The sequence below is a fragment of the Rousettus aegyptiacus genome, unplaced genomic scaffold (genome assembly GCF_014176215.1).
Source record: "Rousettus aegyptiacus isolate mRouAeg1 unplaced genomic scaffold, mRouAeg1.p scaffold_m13_p_11, whole genome shotgun sequence".
NCBI classification, from domain to species: domain Eukaryota; kingdom Metazoa; phylum Chordata; class Mammalia; order Chiroptera; family Pteropodidae; genus Rousettus; species Rousettus aegyptiacus.
Window position 1 is genome coordinate 42,298,742 of NW_023416286.1, and position 22,199 is coordinate 42,320,940.

At 45.9% G+C, this 22,199-nt stretch overlaps 1 protein-coding gene across 1 annotated transcript; it reads left to right on the forward strand.

Annotated features, from left to right (window-relative positions):
• Positions 1–645: 645 nt before the first annotated feature.
• On the forward strand, positions 646–18,070 carry EIF4EBP1 (eukaryotic translation initiation factor 4E binding protein 1). Its single transcript, XM_016155290.2, has 3 exons — positions 646–844; positions 15,208–15,387; positions 17,456–18,070. The coding sequence occupies exons 1-3, from the start codon at positions 700–702 to the stop codon at positions 17,485–17,487; spliced, it is 357 nt and encodes a 118-aa protein (XP_016010776.1). The 5' UTR covers positions 646–699; the 3' UTR covers positions 17,488–18,070.
• The last annotated feature ends 4,129 nt before the right edge of the window (positions 18,071–22,199 follow it).

Consider the following 22,199-nt stretch of genomic DNA (forward strand, 5'->3'; position numbering starts at 1 on the left):
CCCAAGCTCCACCTCGCTCTAGGTTTAGCCCTATCACCCAGCTGGGTGGTTTGTTCACGTGTCCTTCCACATCCTCTCCGAAGCTGCCGAACGAGTACTCTTGGCCATTTCTTTAACACCTGCCACGTCACGAATGCACAATAAACCCAACGAGGGGTGAATGAACGGTCAATCGCCACTTTCTCATCTGAGGAACTAAAGCACGGCACAAGGGGGGGTCAAGGGGGAATATCCGGCCTGATGTTCTAATGCAGGCTTTCCCAGAGTGGCCGGGTCCGCTAGGACTCCCGGGAAGACAAGCCCCCGACCCAGACCTGGCCCCCACCCCCAGGCCCCGACACACACACACACACACACACACACACACACACGCACACCACCCCCCCCCCCGTCACTGCCAGCGTGCCCCGGAGGAATCGGGGCGCGAAAGGGGACGGCAAAAGGAGAACGGCGCTGGCACCCACGCGCCAGAGACTGTCGGTAGAGGGCCTTCCATCCAGGGATGCGGAAGGTCCCACGTGCAGGCAGCCACGCGGAGCCGGTGGGGCGGTGGTACGGCTGGAACTACAAATCCCAGGGGGTGTCTAGAGGAAGAGGCGGAAGGGATGGTCTTGGGCGGGGCCGGCCGGAGCGAGGCGGAGCGAGGCTGGAGGGGCGGGAGGATCACGCTCCAGCTGCCTGTGCTGCGCGCGAGATACCATGTCGGGCGGCAGCAGCTGCAGCCAGACCCCAAGCCAGGCCATCCCCGCCACTCGCCGGGTGGTCCTAAGCGACGGCGTGCAGCTGCCGCCCGGGGACTACAGTACCACCCCCGGCGGCACGCTCTTCAGCACCACCCCAGGAGGTAGGCATTGGCTTTGGGGCTCCGAGTGCGGGCGGTGGAAGGACAACTAGGCAGAGGAAGGGGTTCGGCAACTGCCCATTGGACGCGGCGACCAGGCGCAGGGGTGCGGTGACTGGGAAGAAGGGGTAATGGCCATCAGAAAAGCAGCGAGGGACACGACTACCGAGCTGGTGACCGCCCTGCCGTCCGGGTGCGTCCTCCAGCGCCCGGGTTGCAAACTGCCCCATTAGTTTTCTCCATCTGGGAGAGACAGCTGAATGCCCCACTACCACCCAAACAGACAACGCTTCCAGGACTGCCACATGCCGAGACATGCTGCCCCTTGTGGGTGTTGGGCAGTTCTGAGGCGTAATACGGTGGGTATGGGTGGCCCACGGATCAAGGCCTGGCCTGTGCTTTTTGAGGGGATGGGGCGGGCATTCTCTGTGGAATAAATAACTCTTGCCGAGTTCTTTTTCCTTCCCGAAGTACCCCCAGTTTGGCGTCGGTCAGGCACCCTCTGACGGAGGTTTTGGACTAAGGGTGCTCCCCTGCTCCAGCAGCGCCTCGCCGGCACCTGTGGCAGATTGCCCATTTACGCATGTGGGATCTCCGCGGATGGACCGGGGGCGGCGGGCAGAGCTATGCAGAAAAACACGTTCTTCTGTCCGGGGGGAGGGAGGACCGTGTGACCTCCCTGAAAGTGAATGAGGAAGAGGAAGCTGAGCTGGCACGGGTGGGGGTCAGCCTGGGGCTACCCTCGGGAACCAGGCATTCCCTCCCAGCCCGGGAGCCCTGGAGTACAGGCGCTGATGAAACCTGCCCGCCTGTTTGCATAATGAAATCCTCCTCGTGGCGCACCATTTCCCTCCCGTCGTCGCACTGCTCTCACCGCATTTTGCCCTTCTTCCCTCCCCGACACCCTCCACTGCTCCGGTCCAACCTACTGGAAACGGGCCGCAAATCCTGGCGCTACACTGAGACACGGGTGCGGGCGGGGCGCAGCCTCATCTCCTGCCAGCGTCGGGGGCCACGTGCTTATTTTCTTAGGCAGCTGTCTCACCCCTGGCGAGCACAGCCAGATCCGAGGACTTCGGGTATTTATTCCAAAACATACAAAGTTAGAATTATTAGGGATCCTAAATGTTCTTATCCAGCCATGCAGCCTTATCCTACAGAACGTGGTGCTGAGGCTCCAAAGCTTAAACACACGTGTCCATTGTCCAATGGCACATCGTTTTTCCAAACTGAACAAGAAATAGCAGCAAAGCATAGAGAGAACTGCCCTCTCTTCTTTTAAAAATGACCTGAGGAAAAGTTCCCAGTGACTCTTCTTGCCATTCTTGACTCAAATTCTCTTTTCTGACTGGCCTTTATGTAGTCCATGCTGTTCTGTTTTTTCTGTGTCGTGATGTGTCCACCAGGACCTTTCCTGACAATTTGGGGGTTCCTTCAAGTGAAGGTGTGAATCTCTGCTTGATCTGTTCAGAGTGGGCACTGAAAGCTCAGGAAGCCCTCATTTACACATTTCATTGCTAGATGGGGACACATCAAATTGGAAGCAATACCCAGTGAGACTATTTATTTATAGGGAACTCCACTTCTCACTTTGGACTGGGAAGGGAGTGATTTTTGGCAGACCATAGCAAATGCTCCTCTCTTTGAAGGTCTTTAATTGGGAGAAAAGGGAAGGAACTCCTGCATCAGAGTGTAACTTAGTTTCTGAGGCCACCTGGAAGAAAACTAGCAGCGCCCAGAGTCTAAAGCCAAGTCTTTCTTGTCTGGCGTGTCCAGTGGGGCACGCATAGCTCACAGTCCATAACCAGAGAATCCTGGTTTGCCTCTACCTCAGTTAGCAAACCTGGCCTGCCTTAGCCAAAGTGTGAAATCTTCCTCCAAAATCCAATTTACCGTACCCCTTTGCCAGGGCAAAATAGCTTGACCTAATGAGAAAAGGTCATTCTGGCCCCTTTTTGCTTCGTTCTAGAATGCTGTTTCACAGTCTAAAATGTGCATATGAATTACCTGGGGACCTCATTTAAATGTAGATTCTGATTCTGTAGGTTATGGCATAGAGCCTGAGATGTTACCGTTTCTAACTAGCTCCAGCGATTGGTCTAAATACCACACTTTGAGCACAGTAGTCCCCCGCTTATCTATGTATGGTTTTGTGTTCCTTGGTTTCAGTTACCTACGGTCTGAAAATATTAAATGGAAAATTCCAGAAATAAACAATTCGTAAATTTTAAATTGCACACTGTTCTGTGCTATCCTACTCTGTCCTACCTGGGCAGTGAATCATTCCTGTGTCTGGCATATCCACACCATACACCTCTTAGTCACTTAGAGTTTGATACTATCCAAGGTTTCAGGTGTCTACCGAGGGTCTTAGAATATGTCCCCTGTGGATAAGAGCGGACTCAGAATTAGTGGAATGTGACTTCCCTCACCTTTTCAGATCTTTGGGGTCTGGCAAAAAAATGATGCTTCTCTTGAAGCTAGGTTTGGCATCAGTCTTTAAACCAGGTCTAGACAGAGAGTCTGCACTGGTACCTGCACTCATGTATTTGCAGGTGTCAGAAGCTATCGAAGTAAGTATCCATCAGTCGCTCTTGCTGGGAATGGCCTTGCAGTGTTTATCTTCAGAGGAAAAAGAGCAGCAGTTGATTTGAGCCATCTCTATTTATGACTCCAGTTTACTTTCCATGGTCTTTACCTCCCCACAGACTGAGCCACTGATTTGAAGTTAGATATTTGGAGACCTTAAGAGAAATTTGCTGAAGAGTGTCATTTATTAATATTTGAATTCATAGAGTCTTGAAAATCTCTAGTGTAACCATAAACCAGCAAAACCTTTGAATGGGTCAGAAACCTTCTGCTTCACACCACTCCCACCCACCTCCATGCTAGATGTTTGACCCCAAAGCCTACAAGGCTTGTTTGGGTGGGAGTCATACCTAAGCTCTGTACCTGGATAAGGTTAATCAGAGGTAAGCAGGTAAGGCTACAGGTGTTAATGGCACCTTGTTTGGTTAGACAAACAAAGTCTGTGCCCAGGAAGCTTACCTTGGAGCAGATTCCAAGTGTTTGGTTATGGAACAGACAGTGCTGGGAAGGGGGGAGGTCACTGGGCACTGAAGCTAGAGAACAGCTAGTGTCCCGAGGCCTTAGTCACAGAGGGAAGACTACATCTTATGATTAAAAGCAGGTTAAAAGGATTTGGACATTAAGGCAGTTGAGTGAAATATAATGGGCTTCTTTTCATACTGACCTGATCTTCCTTTTAAAGCAGTTAGAACACTCCATGCTATGGAGATCCTCATTAAAGACTTTGACGGGAGCCTAGATATAGAGCACCCCGAACTTCTCCCAATGCCCCCGAGCCTCCCTGTTTTTAGACCATTCACCACATCCAGAACTGGAAGTCAGTCTAACCCCAATAGCTTGGATTGCTAGTTGAGGAAGATGAAGACACGCCTGAAATAGAATTATAAGCATCAAAGTTATATCTATAGAGTGAAGCAATTAAACAGACCTCCCCAACCCCCATAAATAGTAGAACTTGTGTGAAACAAATGAAAATTGCCAATTCTGAATAGTGACCCTAGTAGGCCTCACATTCTAACAATGCAGACATAACTGTTAGATTTTAATTGCATTCAGAGGCTTAAACATTTTTTTCAATATCCTCAAAGGCGGCAGGGCCTTATTAATTGAAAGAGAAGTTTGCTTTTTTTCCTAACAACCCAAAAGAGTTTTTCATTACCAAATTTGGTGAAAGGGAAAACAGGGTGGTACAGTATTTATCTGTGGGTAGTGAGGCATTTTCTTATATTGGACTTTATTTCATGCCATTCCACAAAAGGAGTTAGGATAGGGTAGCAATTTTGAAGAAAGGATTGCTTCTCAAGGTAAAACTTTTTAATGAAAATTGTTCATTTGTACACAGAGTCTTGTGTTCAAACAAATGAAAAACCTGTTACTTTCTGGTCTTACCTAGATCCTTGCCAGCGTTCTTCCTCCATTATGATTCATAACAAACGAATCATGTGTATCTGTTTACATGTTTGTTCCCTTGGTTAGCCAGGAAGTTCTTTCAGAGCAGTCTTACTCATCTTTATTATCATCATGCACTTGAGTGCCGTGTATGATGTTTAGAAGATGAAGCGTTGAAAAGAATCCTGGAATGAAAGCATTCACAGGGTATTCTTTTTCTCCTCCTCCTCCTCTTCCTCCTCCTCCTCCTCCTCCTCCTCCTCCTCCTCCTCCTCCAAAACGACCTTACCCACATGTCTATGGCACTGCTAGGGACACCTGGAAGGCTCAACGCTCTCTCTATCCTTTTGGTCTCATGCCATTTAGGAGTCTAACCTGAGCTTATGACACAGCAGTATTCAAGGCCTCTTAAGGCCCGAGCTCAGAAATCATATAACATCACTTTCACTATATCCTGTTGGTCAAAGCAAGACACAGAGCCAGCCCAGATTCAAAGGGGGATGGAGAATAACTGCCTTTGAATGAGAGAAGTCTCCTGTGCGAACAGGGATTGGAAGAATTCTGGGGGCCGCATTTTCAGATCATTTTCCACAAGGGCCAAGGCTCAAAGAATGGTCCTTTGAGGGAACTTAACTGGCCAGCAGAGCCAAGGCCAGATGTAGAAGCAGACCAGAATCACAAGCCTGTGAATCGGCCGTTGGTTTAAGAACAGAGGACATTTTCCTGAAAACACTGAGTCATAGATCTCATGCCCATTTTCAAGGCCTATGGCCAGCTCCACCAAGCAAATCATACAGAAGGCCATGATGCCAGGCCACCGGACAACACATTCCACTTTTTGACATGCCACCCCTTACTGACTGCCACCCAGCCTACTTTCTCTTTCCCCCTCAAGTGGCCAGACTTTGGGAACACCCTTCAGAGGAGCCCATGCTTGCCCTGCCCTCCTATTTGAACATCCTTGATTTTCTGGAGTAGTACAGTAGGATGGAGTCACGTCTTTGAGCCTAGTAGTCCAAAAGTGGTAGGAGTGAGAATATCAAGAGGTACAAGTGTGTTCAGAACTCTCTTTGGTTTCCTGGTGATGCGTATAGTGTGAAGGTTAAGAACTAGGTCTGTTGCCTTAAAGAGAGAGTGTGTGCGAAAATAGATTTCCCTCTTCAGAGTGAAAGAGGAGAGCAAGCCTATATTAATTTGTTAGAGCTGTCATAATAAAATACCACAGATGGGTGGCTTAACAGAAATTTATTTTCTCACAGTTTTTGGAGACTTGAAGTCCAAGATCAAAGTGCCAGCAGAACTGGTTTCTCCTGAGGCCCCTGTCCTTGGCTTGCAGATGGCCACCTTCTTGCTGGCTCTTCATACGACCGTGGTTGTGATTGTGGTCATGGTTTGTTCCTCTGTGATGTCTCTCTTTTAGGGACACAGGCATGTTGGATTAGGGCCCCTCCCCAATGACTTTATTTTAACTTAATGGCCTCTTTAAAGACTTATCTCCAAATACATTGGGGTAATAGGGGATGGGACTTCTAAATATGAATTTAGGGGGGATGCAATTCACACAAACAGGGCCCCTCCTACTACCCAGAGCACCATTTGTTGCTGTGTAACAGGAGGCATTTCAGAAGGGCACCACCTGTTGGTAATGAATTTCAGGGGTCACACACCCTGCTCTGCACAGGTGCATTTTGAAGTGTTTGGGGGAAATGAAGGAAGGGGAAGGAGCTTGACCAGCCCTTAGATTCATTATTTCAGCTATTTTGTTCTGAATGTCTCTGTAAAAGCCTTGTTCCTCCTGTTTGATTTTCAAGTAAACTGGCCATATTACCTTCAAGGGAATTCCCTTGAGGAGAGGGACTAGCCAGAAGGACCTTTTGCCACTCACTAATTGCCCCTATTTGGTATTCAGGGAGCTTCATAAGATTCTTGGCACCTGAGAAACATCCGGATCTTGGTTCTCTTTGCAGTGCTGGTAGGGCCAGAGGTGAAGAAAGATTTTGGACCGAGCATGCTCCGCATCTCTCACCAGGATTTTTTTCCTGACAAGTCAACTCAGCTTACTAAACAGACAACCCAACAAGAAAAGCCACCCAAGCACACATGGTTCCTGCCTGGTGTGTGTCTGTGTGTTGGGGAAGGGGGTGGGGAGGGAGGTGGACCCCTGGTAGACCCTGGCACGTCTATTTATTTGCCTCCAGGTTGATACAGCTAGTGAGAACTGATATTAAAGTTGACCAGAGTACATTGTCCACAGGCTACTGGCTTGTGTCTGAGCACAGGCATTCAAACCTCCCCCTGCTGTGAAATGCTCTCCCTTTCCCTGGAATGGAAACAGCAGTTCTAGGAATTCCGTTCTTGTACTCTTGCTGGGCCTCACGTTTCTGCCAGGGGAGGCCCAAGGGGAAGTGAGGGATGAGTTCGTCTCAACTTACAGGAGTTACATCCAGAAGCATTTTGAGCCCAAGTGTGGTTACTGTGGGGAGATGGAGAAGAAATCAAAACAGGCCTCTCTTAGGGAACATCCTGTTCTGGCCAAATACTCGGAAGGAGTAAACGTCTGAAGACCCCTGTAATTTTTCCAGTTGCCAGTGCTGGCTGAGACACAGTAGCCTGTCTGCCTTGCTAATTTTAAACAGAGGTTGGTGTTTAGGATTGCCGGCAAGACAGGGTAGGTATGGCTCTGGATGGCTGTTGGGGGACAGCCTTTCTGAGCCTCAGTTTCCTATCTGCAAGTTGAGGATAATGTATCTCCCTTCCTGAGGGGTTATAGAGGGACACTGATATCCAGCATGTCAGGCTATGAGTGTAGTGTCTGGTCCGTAGGCAGACAGTGATGACAGATGGTGTTTTCTGTAGCCATCCGACCTGAAGATCTTAGCATTCATTCAAGCAATACATGTTTGTTTGTTTGTTTCATTTAAAAAAGTTAGACATTTATATAATCCATGAGCAATGCATGTTTTTTGAGCACTTGCAGTCCAGTACTGTACTGGCTGCAGAAGGCATAAATAAATGCTCCTCGGCCTACAAGGAGCTTCCTGTTCCTGGCTAGTGACTTTTTTCTCTATTGTGTATGCTCTTCTGAGTGACTTTCTTTTAAGAACAGTTATACAGATGTCATGGTTTATTCCTGTACAAGGATACTCCTGTGAGGTGTGCATTTTATTAGTACCCTCCTCTTAGAGCTGAGGAATGAAACTGGGCCTCCGGGTCAAGGGGCTGGTGCATGGCATGCCCAGATTTGAGTTCAGACATCTGCCTCCAGGGCCAGTGCTATTTGCACCACTTTAAGCGCCTGCCAACAAGGAGATCCTAAAAATAAATGGTAGTACATCAGAGCTGGAACAGACCCAGAGAGATTACCTATAGAGCTTGGCACAGGGTTGGTGCTTTAAAAATAGATTGAATAAGCCTAGTCCACTTCCCTTGTTTACAGGTGAGGAAACCAGATCCTAGGAGAATGTGTCCCTTTATACTTTCAAGTAAACTATCCTCACCACAGAGCATGCCTTGAGAAAAACCTATCATTCTTGTATTTGAGGCACATCTGTTTCAAGTTCCAATGACACCGTTGTTTCCACCCCCTCTCTTTGCAGGACAGGGAACTCTTGCAGCCCACCAAACTTACATCTTCCCCACACGTGTTTATATGCTGATACATTTAGAAAGGCTTTCAGTTAGAGAATAGCCTCAGTTTTTCTATACAGGTAGTTCAAGACTTAAACTCTACCCCCTGTACCCAAGAGGATCCCAACTACACAGATGCTTTGAAAGGAAGAGGGGTTCCACCTCTGTTCTTCCCCAGGACAAGGTTCTGATTCCCCTGCTATGTACCTTCAGTTTCTCCAGTCTGGGTCATCCCCTGCCCACCTCCCCCACGAGTCCCCTCCTTTTGGGGCAGTGAAGAACTGGAGTAGCATGGATATTTCTCTGGCTCAGGGGTTTAGGATCAGACTGCCTGGAAGCTGGAAGACAGGGCTGGTGGGAGCTTGGTATCTCTCTCCCTTGGCACACACATGGTAGGTCTCTCCTCTGTTTCTCTGTGGTCCCCAAATATACCGCTGTTTTTAGATTTCACACACTTCACTGTAATCATTTTTTGTACGTGTCTTTCTGCAACTAAATTGTGTCTGAGATGAGGGAGCCGTTACTCTGTCTACTGTTGCTTATATCCCTAGCATCTAGCATGGTGCTGCTATAAAGAGGTTCCATGAGTGAGTACCTGAGACCAGCACACCTGCTTTCGGGGTATAGAACTGAGCAAAGGTTGGCAAATGTACAGTCGAGCATCCTCAGCCTTGAATAGCATCAGCAGGAGGTCAGGTCTAGCACGGGCAGGGCCTAGTGCACACCTGCCTGGAGAAGCACTGGAGGACTCAGTGCACTACCTCACCTCCGACCCAGCAAAGGCCCTGGACTTTTGGAGTGGCAGTAGTCTACCTAATTCTAGCTAACGCAATTTTAACTTGAATTACTAGAAAAGGAGATTCTGAGCCTGTATTCTCATTTGTTTGCTTAGTGTCCCTGTATCCATATTAGAGTTTTGTGGGGTTTTTTTAAAGCTTAGTTTAAAAGTTGTTTGTTTGTTTTTGCTTTAATCTTTATCTCTCCCTACCCACAGGTAACCAAATACAAAGTACACACAGTTCTGTGACTCTTTTTCATACATTATATTGTGGACAATGTACACTTTTCTTTTTCCAAATAGTAACCGCACAGCATTGAATTGTAGGTCTGACCCAAAATTTATTTTCTTTTTTTTAGTTTTATCTTTTTAAAAAAATTTTGATCTATAATTTATTTAACCTATCCTTTAGTTTAAAAAAAAAAGTCAGTTATATATGTGTGTGTGTATAATTATTTCATCTACTTTCATATGTGCTCGATTTTTTTCATAATGAAAATATTTTAAAGTTACTATATATAGTTTTTATATAAATAGTTAAAAATGAAAAGTACCTAAAGACGTCTAACAAAACAACAACTTCTTGCCTCTCCCACCCCCATCTGACTTTTCAGAAGCAAATAACATTTTCCAGCTCTTCCTTTGGGGATTTATCTCCATATTTCTAACTTCTTGATTTCATCTGGCGACTTGCTTTTTTGATAGATGATGACTTATTTGTATGTGTACACCCTCTTTCTTTCCTTCCATTCTTTCAATATAATTATATCAGAATTTGTTAGGACAGTTTTCTTTAAATATTTCTTTGGGAGAGTGAACAGCTAGCTAATCAATTAGAGGACTTTTTTTTTTTTTTTTTTTTTTAATACCTATCATGCCATGAATTCATAGGGAATGGGCTCCAGCAGCTCAGGCTCCTTTCCGTTGGTTCTCACACAGCGTGGTGCTTCAGTTCAACGCAGGTACCTCTCTCTTTGGCTTCCTTCTTTTTTTGATCATTTTCCTTCACACGTTTCGGGAAGCTACATCAGCTCTTAGAGTGCTTAAATATGCTCCATACCTAGAACACTATAAGCTCTTCCAGTTTTGCCGCGGTTACGTTTGTGGTAACATTCCTTTTTGAACAGTGCCAATTCCCTTGACGTCCACAATATCACCTTTCCTGTAGATTTGCATGTATGTGGCCAAAGGAACAATTCCATGTTTTCTAAAAGGCCTAGAGAACATATTGCTGGTGCCTTTTCCTCCTTCCCTTTGTGTTGGTCATTTTGGCGAATTACTACTGGAAGATGGCAGTTCTGGCCAAAAGGGCTATATCACAAGTTTTTAAAACTACATATTTATAATTTTTATTTCTATAACTCTTGATGAACCAAGTAGTTTACAGTAATAGCGTTTCCATTTTTTACAACTTTTTAAAAAATTACCCCATTTAAAAATGTGCTTAGTGTTCATTCAAGTACATCTTCCCACACTCTCCAGCACCTCTTATTAAGGCTTTACACAAAGTAGACTTCCTATCAATCCACTTTTTCCTTTTTCTTGAACTAGCACAGTTTGACTGCTCTGGACCTGCCACACAGTTGCCAACATGAGATTCCCTGAGACCTCTTGCCTTTCTCTAATTCTGGTAGAATACATCCTCCTGTAGCTTTCTGAAAATTATCTCTAGTCTACTTTTACTTGAATAGTATTTGGCTGGGTATAAAACTAAGTCAAAATGAATTTTCCCTCAGGATTGACCCATCATCTTCAGACTTACGACATTTCCCTTGAGAAATTTTGTGCCATTCTTCTTCCCAATCCTTGTGTGCACCTATTCTTCCCCCCGCCCCTTTCTGGAAGATCTTACGATTTTCTCTTTATCCTTTGTATTGTGAAATTTCGCAATGAATGTTCAGTTGGTCTTTTTAATTTAATGCACTGGATACTCAAAGGGGTAGTTCAAGACTTGTCTCTTTCAATTCAGGAAAATTGTCTTTACTATTTAAGTAAATTCCTTTTACCGATTTCTTTTCTCTCTCTTTTTTGACTTTTAATTGTCCAATATCAGATCTCTAATTTATCTTTTGCCTGTTCATCTTTCTGTCTTTCTGTCCTTTGAAGTCTTCTGCTTCCTTTATTATCCGTGTCTTCCTGTTGGTTCGTATGGATCTCTCCTTAAATGATGTAAGCTTTTCTCAGAATTTTATGGAGATATTTGGTGGTTTAGATTTTCTATAGGTCTTTATCTTTACTCTTTATTCTGAAGCAGTGGGGAGGGGAGGAGGTCTGAAGCTCATCATTCAGGAGGTCAACTCTAACTTAATTTCTCTGTCTCCATTCCCTCATGGGATGTGAGACATATAGTACCTCTCCCTGTTGTGAGGCCCCATCCCCATTTTCTATGATGCCTCTAATTCCTGAACCTTCCTGGAGTTCTCTGGGGCAGCCTTGCTTGCTTCCTGCTGTAACCTCCACACCCTCACCCCTGCATTTAGGTGTCACGTTTTCTCTCTCTGTTAGAGCCATCTCTCCATTCACTTTCTGTCTTCATATATTGTGATTTGGGGAACAGTCTGAGCCTCGCATGTATCTAAGTTGGAGTATGTGCTCCTATTTCTTGTTCTTGATGTTTTGCATGACTTTTGAGAGAAGCAGCTGGGAAAAAATGTCTTTACTCAGTCATCTTGAAGCTGCTTGGATTCTCAAGAGCTTGTCATGCTCTCATTTGTAGAAACCTAGTGGAGTTGGGTCATTTTCCCTAATGTGGAGAGAGAACGTAGGCCCTCAGCTAAAGAGTGTTGTGTGGAGACCACTCCGTATGATAGAAGACCACACCTGACTAGCACCCTCCAGCTGCTGCTACTCCATGCCTTACAGAGACCTTGGCATCCCCTTCTGGTTTCCGTTTCCTGTCCCTGTATGCAGGTCCGGTGCCCAGCTCCAGGACATCACAGCATTTTCAGCCAAAGGTTCCTATTTTTGACAATATGGGACTGCGTATGTTTTATTAAGTTTGCTTCATCTGTGGGAGACTTAGGGAATTTCCGGAAAATCACTGTTAACTGAAGCTGTGTAGTGGTGGATCACATTAATGGATGGGGAAAAAAAGGCTTAACAAGACAAAGCAGCTTCCGTAGAAAACATTCCCACTACGTTCTCTAGCTTCTGTCCTTCACTGGCCCCAACTGAGTCAGAAGTGGCTTTTGGTCCCCTCCCCACCCCCCCACAGGCTTGATGCCTTGTCATCTGACTTTCTAAACACCACCCTTTGCCCTCTGCAGCTGAAACACCCTGGTGGTGTTTCACTTGGGTGCCACTTCTGCCGTCACTTAGTTTATGAATTTTATTAGCATAAATGAGGATTTAAATTTCTCATTAAGAGCTCTAGCTGTAGGACAAAGGGCAGAGAGGCTGTTTCTTTTTCTCTTTTAAGTGTAATTAATGATTTAAAAATTGCCAGGGGCCCTTCTGTTATATACCCCAAAGAATTTAAAGCAGGGTCTCAGAGAAATATTTGCACACTCATGTTCACAGCAGCATTGTTCACAATAGCCAAAAGGTAAAAGCAACCCAGACGTCCATGGATAAACAAAATGTGGTATATCCAGTCAATGGAATATCATTCAGCCTTAAAAGTAGGAAATTCTGACAGATGGTACAACAACATAGATGAACTTTGAGGACTTTGCGCTAAGTGAAATAAACCAGTCAGAAAGAGACAAATACTGTATGATTGCACTTATACACAGTACCTAGAGCAGTCCAGTTCATAGAGACAGAAAGTAGAATGGTGGTTGCCAGGGTTTGGAGGAGGGGAAATGAGAAGTTATTCCATGGGTGCAGAGTTTCACTTTTGTAAGATGAGAAGCATTCTGGAGATTGGTTGCACAACGATGTGAATGTACTTAACACTATTGACTGTACACTTGGTATATGTTATGCTATTTGCATTTTATCACAATTTTTTAAAAAATCGCTGGGGGCTAGAGACCTTTAAAGAACCTCCCCAGAAGCTATTGAATCTCCAGCTCTTAGGTTCCACTCTGATGGGGTCAGTTCCCTACTCTGTAGTGAACAAGCCAACAAAAAAGCCAATGTGGAGGAAAGCAAGGAGATAAGAGGGAAGGTGCCAAGCCTCAAAAATGAAGAAACAGGGAAAATGGTCCCGTCTCTGAAGTCAGCACATCCCCCCTCAGGGATGTTCTCTATTTGTAACCCACTGGGCTCATAGGCACACAGCCCTTCATGTTACAAGTGAGGAAGCTGAAACCTAAGCAGGGTCACAAAGCTGGCTGGTACCAGAGCCTAAAGTGCAGCCCTGGTTCTGTGTTCTTTGCTTTAGACGCCCTTCTCCTAAGAAATGTGAGCGGTGAACTTTAACCTGCTTGGTGATGATGAGCAGGGCTGTCAGCTTCAGCTTTATTGCTTCTCAATAGGTAGCAGACTGGGTGACTGACTACTCTCAGACTGGGACAACATGGCAAGCAGATGTCTCTCAGCATTCCTCTGCTCTTTAGTATCCCAGACCCTCCTCAGCACTGGAGTCCAACCTCATGAACTTATTATATTCAGAGCTCTGAGATGCAGACTGGTTCCCCTGCAGGAGTTAACGGAGAGGCCCATGCTTAACTTTGAGAAATAAGTTCCAGCTGTTGGAATGTCACTCCTCATAGTCCTTCAGTGAGAGAGACATTTCATGGTTATTGATAAGGAAAGGCATTCCCGAAGTCCTAAAATCATGATCTCTAAATGTGGGTCATTCATACTCCAGCTGCAGTTTTTATTGTACCTTGCATTTGACTCGTACATATATTTAATATTTTTTATATCACCTTACCTTTTTAATTTCACTTTTATTATGATTTTATTTTATGTGTAATATGTATCTATCATCATATTAAATTATATCATATTATGTATTAAAAGGAAACTTGATATTACAACTATATATGGAAAACCAGATTTACTTGCCATAAATAGAAGATAACTATAAAAGGAAATACAATGACAGGACAGTTTTAAATTCTAGCTAGATTCCACTGCCTGCTTTGAGCCTGAAGCCTGCTCTTTGTCAAAAAGGGAGCAATCAGCAAATGTTAGTGAGGTGTTACTAGTATCATACTGGTGCTTCAGAGGTAATCAGGATTAAACCAGGACCACACGTGAATACCTTTCTTGCTGTTCACTGTTATTTGAGTAATCAGCTGGGTCTCTAACTAGGACCCTGAGTTAGTTAGGCCCCTGCCCTCATGGGATGGGTCCTGGGTATGGTTTTGGAATAATGAACAGTTCCACAAGACATGGTCCTCACCCTAGGGTGACACTTGTGAAAGGAGAGTGGGAAGAAAATGAATGGAATGCAGACAGTGTACCAGCCCTGAAGTGCAGTCACAATCAGTGCAATGGGTACACTGGTGCAAGGGGCGGCAAAGGGGAAGTGGGCTTAGCAGGAGACCCTTTTGTGGGGCAGGTAGAGCTAGTATGTCACTCCTCTCCACAAACGACAGGTGGGGACGTTCTCATTTTTACTAGCTGAGGAATCACTTAATTTTCTTTCTCTTCATTTATAAAATGGCATTAAGGATACTAGATATTCCATGGGGGTACTGTAAGGACGGAATAGAAAAATGAGTAAAAATCATACTTCCTCTACTATAGGATGTGATTATCACAAATAGTAAGACTGAGCACGAAGTTGGTAAGTGAGTTGGCGGGCTTTAAGGAGAGAGCACAAGTTGAGCTCTGAGGGAGGAAAGGACACGGTGTGGAGGCCAGTGGGCCCCTTCATCTGAGTGCTCCTTGTAATGGGGAGTCAGGGCAGTTTGGTGGCAGCAGAGTCCTGAGCTGTAGCAAGGCACCTGAGTAAGTCTCAGTCCTCCTTTGTCCAGCTCTTCCAGGAAAGTCTGCTGCCTCTGCCACAGCCACACCTCAGAGAAGTGAAAAAATGAGCAGGCAGGGGGTTCAACATGGCTTTACCCATGTCCCTATTCCCTCCCAGGTACCAGGATCATCTATGACCGAAAGTTCCTAATGGAGTGTCGGAACTCACCTGTGACCAAAACACCCCCACGGGACCTGCCCGTCATTCCTGGGGTCACTAGCCCTGCCAGCGATGAGCCCCCCACAGAAGCCTGCCAGAACCACCTGCGCAACAGCCCAGAAGATAAGCCTGCAGGTGGTGAGTGACAGGGGCTTGGCCAGGCTCTCTCCCCTGGGATGGGAATGTTTGCAGACCAGTCCCGTCTACTTAGGGGCATTACAGGGAGGGAATTATGGTGACCACCTCATCTTCTGTGGAGCAGCTCAGAGTCCAGAGAATAGCAGGGGGGTCAGGATGGGGGATGGGGGAGAACTTTTATCAGTACCGATTTTCTTGTGAAAGTGGCCCAAGAACCCCAGAAAAGGTGATTGGGCTTCATCAGATAATCTAATTAGTGGGGAGCTTGTTTGAAGTGAGAGGGGCTCCATGTAGCAACTTTCAGTGTACTCCTCTTTGTACCTGTCCCTGAAGTGTTACCACACATCTACAATACTTGGAAATACAATGTGCATGTGCGGGAGACAACTTATCAAAGACATGGTATACTTGTCCTCTAGTATACCATGAAACTACATGTCTGCAGGCTCATAAAGGCATCCAGGATGCCTTCTATCAGTGTGTTGGTCTACTAGTGGATTCTTGATAAAGATAGGTAGAAACAGTGCAGCCAGTTGTTTCTACAGGTTTGCCGTGGGGTACCTAGGTCCTTTCTGGTTCCTCCCATCTTATCCCTCCCCAAGTAATCAGAGCAGCCCCCTGGACAGAGGTGTGTGTGAATGCGCTCTGTGTGGCACAGTGACTGGCTCGCCAGAGTGTCTGAGCTCTCTCACCGTGGGAAGATCCAGTAAGCACTTGCCGACAAACTGAGTCAGCCTGGAACCCACTGACCCTTCACCCAGAAGGCAGTACACCAGTCCAGACAGGAAGCAGCTGGGACCTTGGGCTGGGCTGGCTCTGCTGACAGTAGTAGAATCCATTGACCAGGGGCCTACAGGACGTGTGATTCATCATTATGCTGGGAACCCCACAGTCTAAGACTCATGACAGTTGCCTTGCCTTTCAAACTTGGAAAGCAGTGGGAGGGAGAGAAATAGATTCAGACACACACAGAGAACAATAAGGATGGCACCAGGCAGCGGGGTTACCTGCTGTGTGTTAAAGGCTGGAGAAAAGGGTGACTAGATTCACATGACTGGTGGCATGGTACTTCCCACTCCCACTTTTTTCCTCAAACCAAAGACTGTAAGTTGAAGATAGAGGTACAACTCCTGAACTTAAGTTACCACTACCTGAAGACTGTCCCCCACCCCCACTTGCATACACTCTTCCCTCCCAGTTTCTAGAGCCGCTCTGGCCCATAACAAATGCTGGGTTGGCCCAGTGGTGCCCCAGGCAGGCAGCTTTACCCATAATAATGGCCTAGTCATTCAGCACCACTGTTACGGGGAGTGGTAGTGAGGGAGGGATATCAGTTTTCGTTTGGCTTAACTGGATATAGGAAGCCAAGGCCTCTGGCCTTGGACCTACATATTTGTGTAAATATAACCAGAAGAAGATCTGGGTATCTTGCTGTGGGGCCAGAGCAGGCGTCTTGCTGTACAGAACCTTGGGCAGCCATGTCTAAGAAATTGTGAGTGAGGCAATTTCATTAAAAAGCAAAACAACCCGCTGCAGCATGGTGACTTGGAAATTTTAGTGGAAAGGCAGGGCAGGGTAAGGGCAGTAAGTGGCTGAATTACCCAAATAACTGCTTTACCACAGGCTCAGGCTATTCCATGAGCAATCGGGTATATCCCATTAGGTTATAGTATCATTTTCTTAACCAAAAGTTAGGACATGCACTCAAAAAGGTTTTATGTTTAAGGAATATTTTTCCGTGAAGTTATGTTTATGACATTTCACAAGTGTCCATCCACTCATTAAAAATAATAAAAATTTTACAAAATTCAGGACTGTCCCTCTCCCATGGGAGACCTAGTCTCTGCTCTTCCTTTGGGTTTTGGCAAGAGAGCACAGCCGGACACGGCACCTTCAGGCCTGCATTTCCAGGAATACCGCCTGTTCTCCTTAGCAGCATAAACCTACCTAGCCCCTGCTCTTCTTGAAGGAACAACAGAATGAAAAGATACCTCTCCTTGCCTCTAAAATGACAGCCTTACCATTCGCCCATGCTTACCTGCTTGCCCTCTGTCCTTTTTTCCTACAGGTGAAGAGTCACAGTTTGAGATGGACATTTAAAGGACCTGCCAAAGGATCAAGCCATGCCTTTGGGCACCTCTGGCCCTCCTCAAGAGGAGTCACACCAGCCAGGCCTTATAAAAGTTATCATCAGTGCTCGCTTTGGAAGCACATATACTAAAATTGGAAAGAAAGTTATCAACTTGGGCAGGCATTGGGTATGGGGTGAGCCACCCCGGTCCTCTGCTCCTTCACTCAGGGCACCTGCTCCTCTTCCTTCGTCTTCGTGAATACCAGCAGATACCTCCACGTGCCTCCACTCATGCCGGAGCTGATGCCCCAGTGGGAGTGAATCCCAAGAGCATACCTTGCAGCCCTGTAGCCCAGGGCCAGGAAGTGGACATAAGGACCCCTTCTGAATGATCATCTGGCTCTTTCAGTACCATCCTCTGGGGGCGCACCCACCCCTTCCTTAGCTTGGTGTGCGTGAGAAAACTCCCCTCCCTCTTTTTCCCCAAGAGAGGAAATAAAAGCCACCTTCAACCCAGGGCCAGGAGTTGGCCCCTGTCTGAGCTCTTTTAAATTCCATATGGATAACTAACATAAACTGCTATCATTTGGTGTTATAAAGCACTTTCCTATACATTGTCTCATTCGATTCTCATGCTGATCCTGTGAAGTAAGTAGAGCAAGTATCATTTTCATTTTACAGCCCAGAAGACTGGCTCAGAAGTTAAAATCACACACTGGTAACTGAGAGATGGGACTGGGTTTGAGCTGTGCTGCTCTCTCTATCTCTTGTTTATCAGTGGTGGGTGTTACCTCTCTTCTGGGCTTTGTCTCCCGGAGCTGGTCTACTCCCTATGAAAGTCAAAGGGGAGAAGAGTCTGAGTCTTGGCCAACGTAGAGTCTCTTTGATTCACGTGCCCCTGACGTTTGTCGAGTGATCCCTTTGTGTGAGCTGTCATGGGGGATAAAACACGAGACAAGCTCTCTGTGTTGATGATTTTATTGAAAACGTAAGACCCATAAGAAATGGTAGTGTAAAAGATTCTATAGGAGGGGTTACCAGTGAGAGGTCCATACGAGTGGAGACTTCACGGAGGTAACACCACTCCTGGGTCCTGAGAATGAGTGGACTGAGGGAGGCAGGGGCCCGGTATTGCCGAGGTCAAGTGGTCTTGTGGAACAAGGGTGTGCAAGGACGAGAGCAAGTTGCCTGCTTTAGCCAGTGCGGGCAGTCTGTGTGGGTGGGGATGGCTTTTATAAAAGGCCTAAAAAGGGCAAAGCTATAAGGGCCTTGAATGCCAGGCAGAGGTCTTTGCTGAGAAGTAGTAGGTGTTTCTCATAAGACATGCAGGGGGTTGGATGGTGCCTTTGACCAGGAGATGGTGGCTGATGTAGACTTTATAAACTATAGGTTCATAGCACTTATCAGTCTGCTCTTTGGGGAGCAGCAGGCCTTAGTGCTCAAATCCTGTCCTTTTCTATAGCTGAGTTGGAGTCTTCTCCCCTCCTAAGGACTTGGGAAGGCGGTTGGAACCAATGTGCCTGGTGATGGTGCCAACCAGCCACGGTGGCATGTTGACTCCAGGCATACAGCACACAGCATCACCTCTTTGTGGAAAGTGAGATTATGGAGGGCCTACCACAAGAGCAAAGACAACAACTAACACTCTAATCAAATTAAAGATCGGATCAGCCTTCTCAATCCCTTAGCTTTCCAGTAAAAGAATAAAATCTTACTCTCCCCTCCTGACATCCAACCAGAAAGATGTCTTACAAGTCTGACATGATCATATCATTCCCTTTCTTGGTCCTACATCTCGGGGGCCAAGAGATGGGGGAAAAATTGGCTTCTCTGACAATAAGAAAATTGCTCACAAGTTGTGTGCCTTTCCACTGGACAAAAGTATCCTCCAAAAAACCAGGTGTTTCTTGAATGCCATTCTGGCTGGTGGAGGCAAAGATCTATGACATAGTCCTTATCCTTGAGGAGGTTAAAATCTTGTTGGGGAAGAGATAAGACACCTGTGGTCCAATTTAACACCCCAGACTACCAGTCTTCAAGCTTTTGTACTGATACTCTGGAAACCATCACAGTTTGGCGTGCCCATCCTGTGGCATCACCAAAAGCACTGTTTTTGCAGTTGGGGACCCAGTGATAACTGGGACAGAGCCAAATACGCTATGAACCAGGAAATACAAAGCAGTATTTTAAGCTATGGTGTGTATTCCCAAGGAGCTTACAATCTGATCTGGAGATGAGTTACTATGAATAGTAAAAGGACACAGAAATGTCATAAAACAATATTTACGTGATTGCCCAATGCATGGAGGCCATGTCAATGCCACAAGTTAAGAAAATCAGAATCCTTCACAGAGGAGCAAGAACTTGATAGAACCAACAGGATTTTAACTTACAGACGGCCTTCCTCGATCATGAGTGGTCTGAGGTACAGAGGCCAGGAGAGCAGTTTAGCTGGAGAAATGTTACATATGTTTTCCATACATGAATGAACAGGCTGAACCTTCAAAGCAGTGGAGATGGGAATAAGCTACACTGGGAAAGGAGGCTTGACAGCACTTGGCGCAGTAGAAGAGAAGTGGTCATGGAAGTTTCTGGTCTGAGGGACCCAGAAAAGGTTAAAGAAATGACAGTATAGAAATGGCACAGAATAAACAGTGAGAAGACCTAAAACAGAACCTTGGGGAGTGTTTCCAGTGAACATGAGTAGAGTCCAGGGACCTGAACTACCTGTGATTTTCCAACCATGCTGCTGTTGGCACAGCTGTGGGCATCCCTCCGGCTGCCAGGTGGCCAGGCTACGGTTCCAGTGGAGGCCATTGTTCTACTGCTACCTTTTAGTATGACAGTCATCGTCATTGAAATGGCTCAAGAAAAGGCCCAAAGACACATGGCCAATCAAGAAATCCTATGGTCTGAAAACCAGTACTTCAGAAAAAGCTAGGTTTTTAACAGACCCAGCAGATGGTCTTTTCCAGCCAAATCCAAACTTATTCTGATTTAACAAGCTTTTGCTAAGCCTCCTATCCACACACAACATGATGCTAGATACAAGAGAATTTCAAGACAAACACCTGAGGAAAAAATAATCCCGGGAGGCACGATTAAGTGCAAATAAGTGGAGTGAGAGTGAGAGCTCAAGGGGACTGGAGCAGTTGAAGAGAGCCAAGGATATGGAAGCTGCGGAGGAAACAGCAAAGGCTTAGTGTCTGCAATGAACATAGTGTGTGTAGAGATATTATGTGAGGATGAAGTGTTTTGGGCAGCACAAGGTAAATTTAGATAGCATTGGATTAGATCATTGAAACTAACAAAAAAAAAAAAGCATTGACTGAATGCCTTCTGTATGTCTGGAGCTTTACTACAGTCTTATTTATGGTCCCATAACTTAAAAGTAGGTATTTTTATTCCCATTTTACATATGTCCATAGCTAGTATGTGTCGGAATTGGGATTCCAGCTTCCATCCGTCCAGCTCCAAAGCCCATGCTCTTTATACCACATTGGTTGGAAATAAGGTCTGGGCTATTTAGAGTGTGAGCTGTAGGCAACTAGCATGTTAGTTGGAGGTGTAAGAGGCAGTAAGAGATTGGTGTTAAGGTAAAGGTGAAGGGAACTAGAGCCAGGGAGTCATTCAGATGAGTTACTTAGAATTAGTGGGGGTGAGGGGAGAGGCAGGGTACAAAGGCATGAAAGAAGATTGATAGGATTTTCTCATTTATGGAAAGGCTATTTATTGAGTGCCTACTGTATACCTGTGTCCAGGCACTGTTCTAGGCACTGGAGATAGAGCAGTGGGCAAAACAAAGCCAGAAGCTGACCTAGCAGATGTAACAGAACTTTGGGGTTTGAGGCCATGTGAGATTCCTGTTTTGTACATTCAGCTTTCATTGCTGAAATCAGAGACCTGGCCTGCACAAAATCAGGTTCATACTTTAGCATGAACAACCCTCCCTGCCCCCCTTAGCAGAGGCCATTTGTTCCTTGCTTTGGGAAAATTAATTTTTTGAGGAAGAGCCAGCACTCCAGTGAGAGGCAGCAGACACCTTGGTTTCTAGAAATAACTAGAACAAAGCCTCTCTCCTTATCTGCAGCAGATTAAATGAGCATGAGAAGGTAAAGAAACTACAGATTAATTGGGGGAAAGTACGACTCCTAAAGATTAGGTTTTCGTGAATGAGTGTGACTTGCATGTATCCTGCAGGGAGAGTGGGAGAGGAGGCCCCATGGCCAAAATGGAGAGGAATCTGTCCTTCCTCCAACTGTTCAGAGGCTAACGCACAGGAAGCAGATTTTTAAAGGGAGCCCTTTCATCCCTCATTTGTTCTTTACTCATAGGTTCTCAAGACAAATGAGAAGTATTTAGTTTCTATTTACAATACTCAACTTAGTGCTGCCCCCTGCTGAAAGAGTTTGTTAAAACAAGAAAGGAACCATACTCAGAAACAGTTATTCCATTTCATTCAATTAGGGAAGGGTAGGGTGCCACGTGTATTCTAGACTGAAGAACACTTCTCCACATTATTTCAAGATTATACAACTGTACCCTCATTCTCTGAGAGGAGTACAGAGGGAAAAGTTTTCCAGACAAGGTGACCAGAGGTGTACTACAGGCAGAATCAGGATAGAGAACATTCCCGCGCTGCTTCTTTGTTTGGGACCAGCTAGTTAGAACCCTGCCTCTTCCCACCAGCCAAACAGCCATGCATGCAGTCATATTAACCTCTGACCCTCAACTTACCACT

Coding starts and splice junctions, on each gene's coding strand:
- EIF4EBP1 (XM_016155290.2), top strand. CDS start 700: ATGTCGGGCGGCAGCAGCTGCAGCCAGACCCCAAGCCAGGCCATCCCC. Junction 845..15,207: donor CTTCAGCACCACCCCAGGAG/GTAGGCATTGGC, acceptor ATTCCCTCCCAG/GTACCAGGATCATCTATGAC. Junction 15,388..17,455: donor AGAAGATAAGCCTGCAGGTG/GTGAGTGACAGG, acceptor TTTTTCCTACAG/GTGAAGAGTCACAGTTTGAG.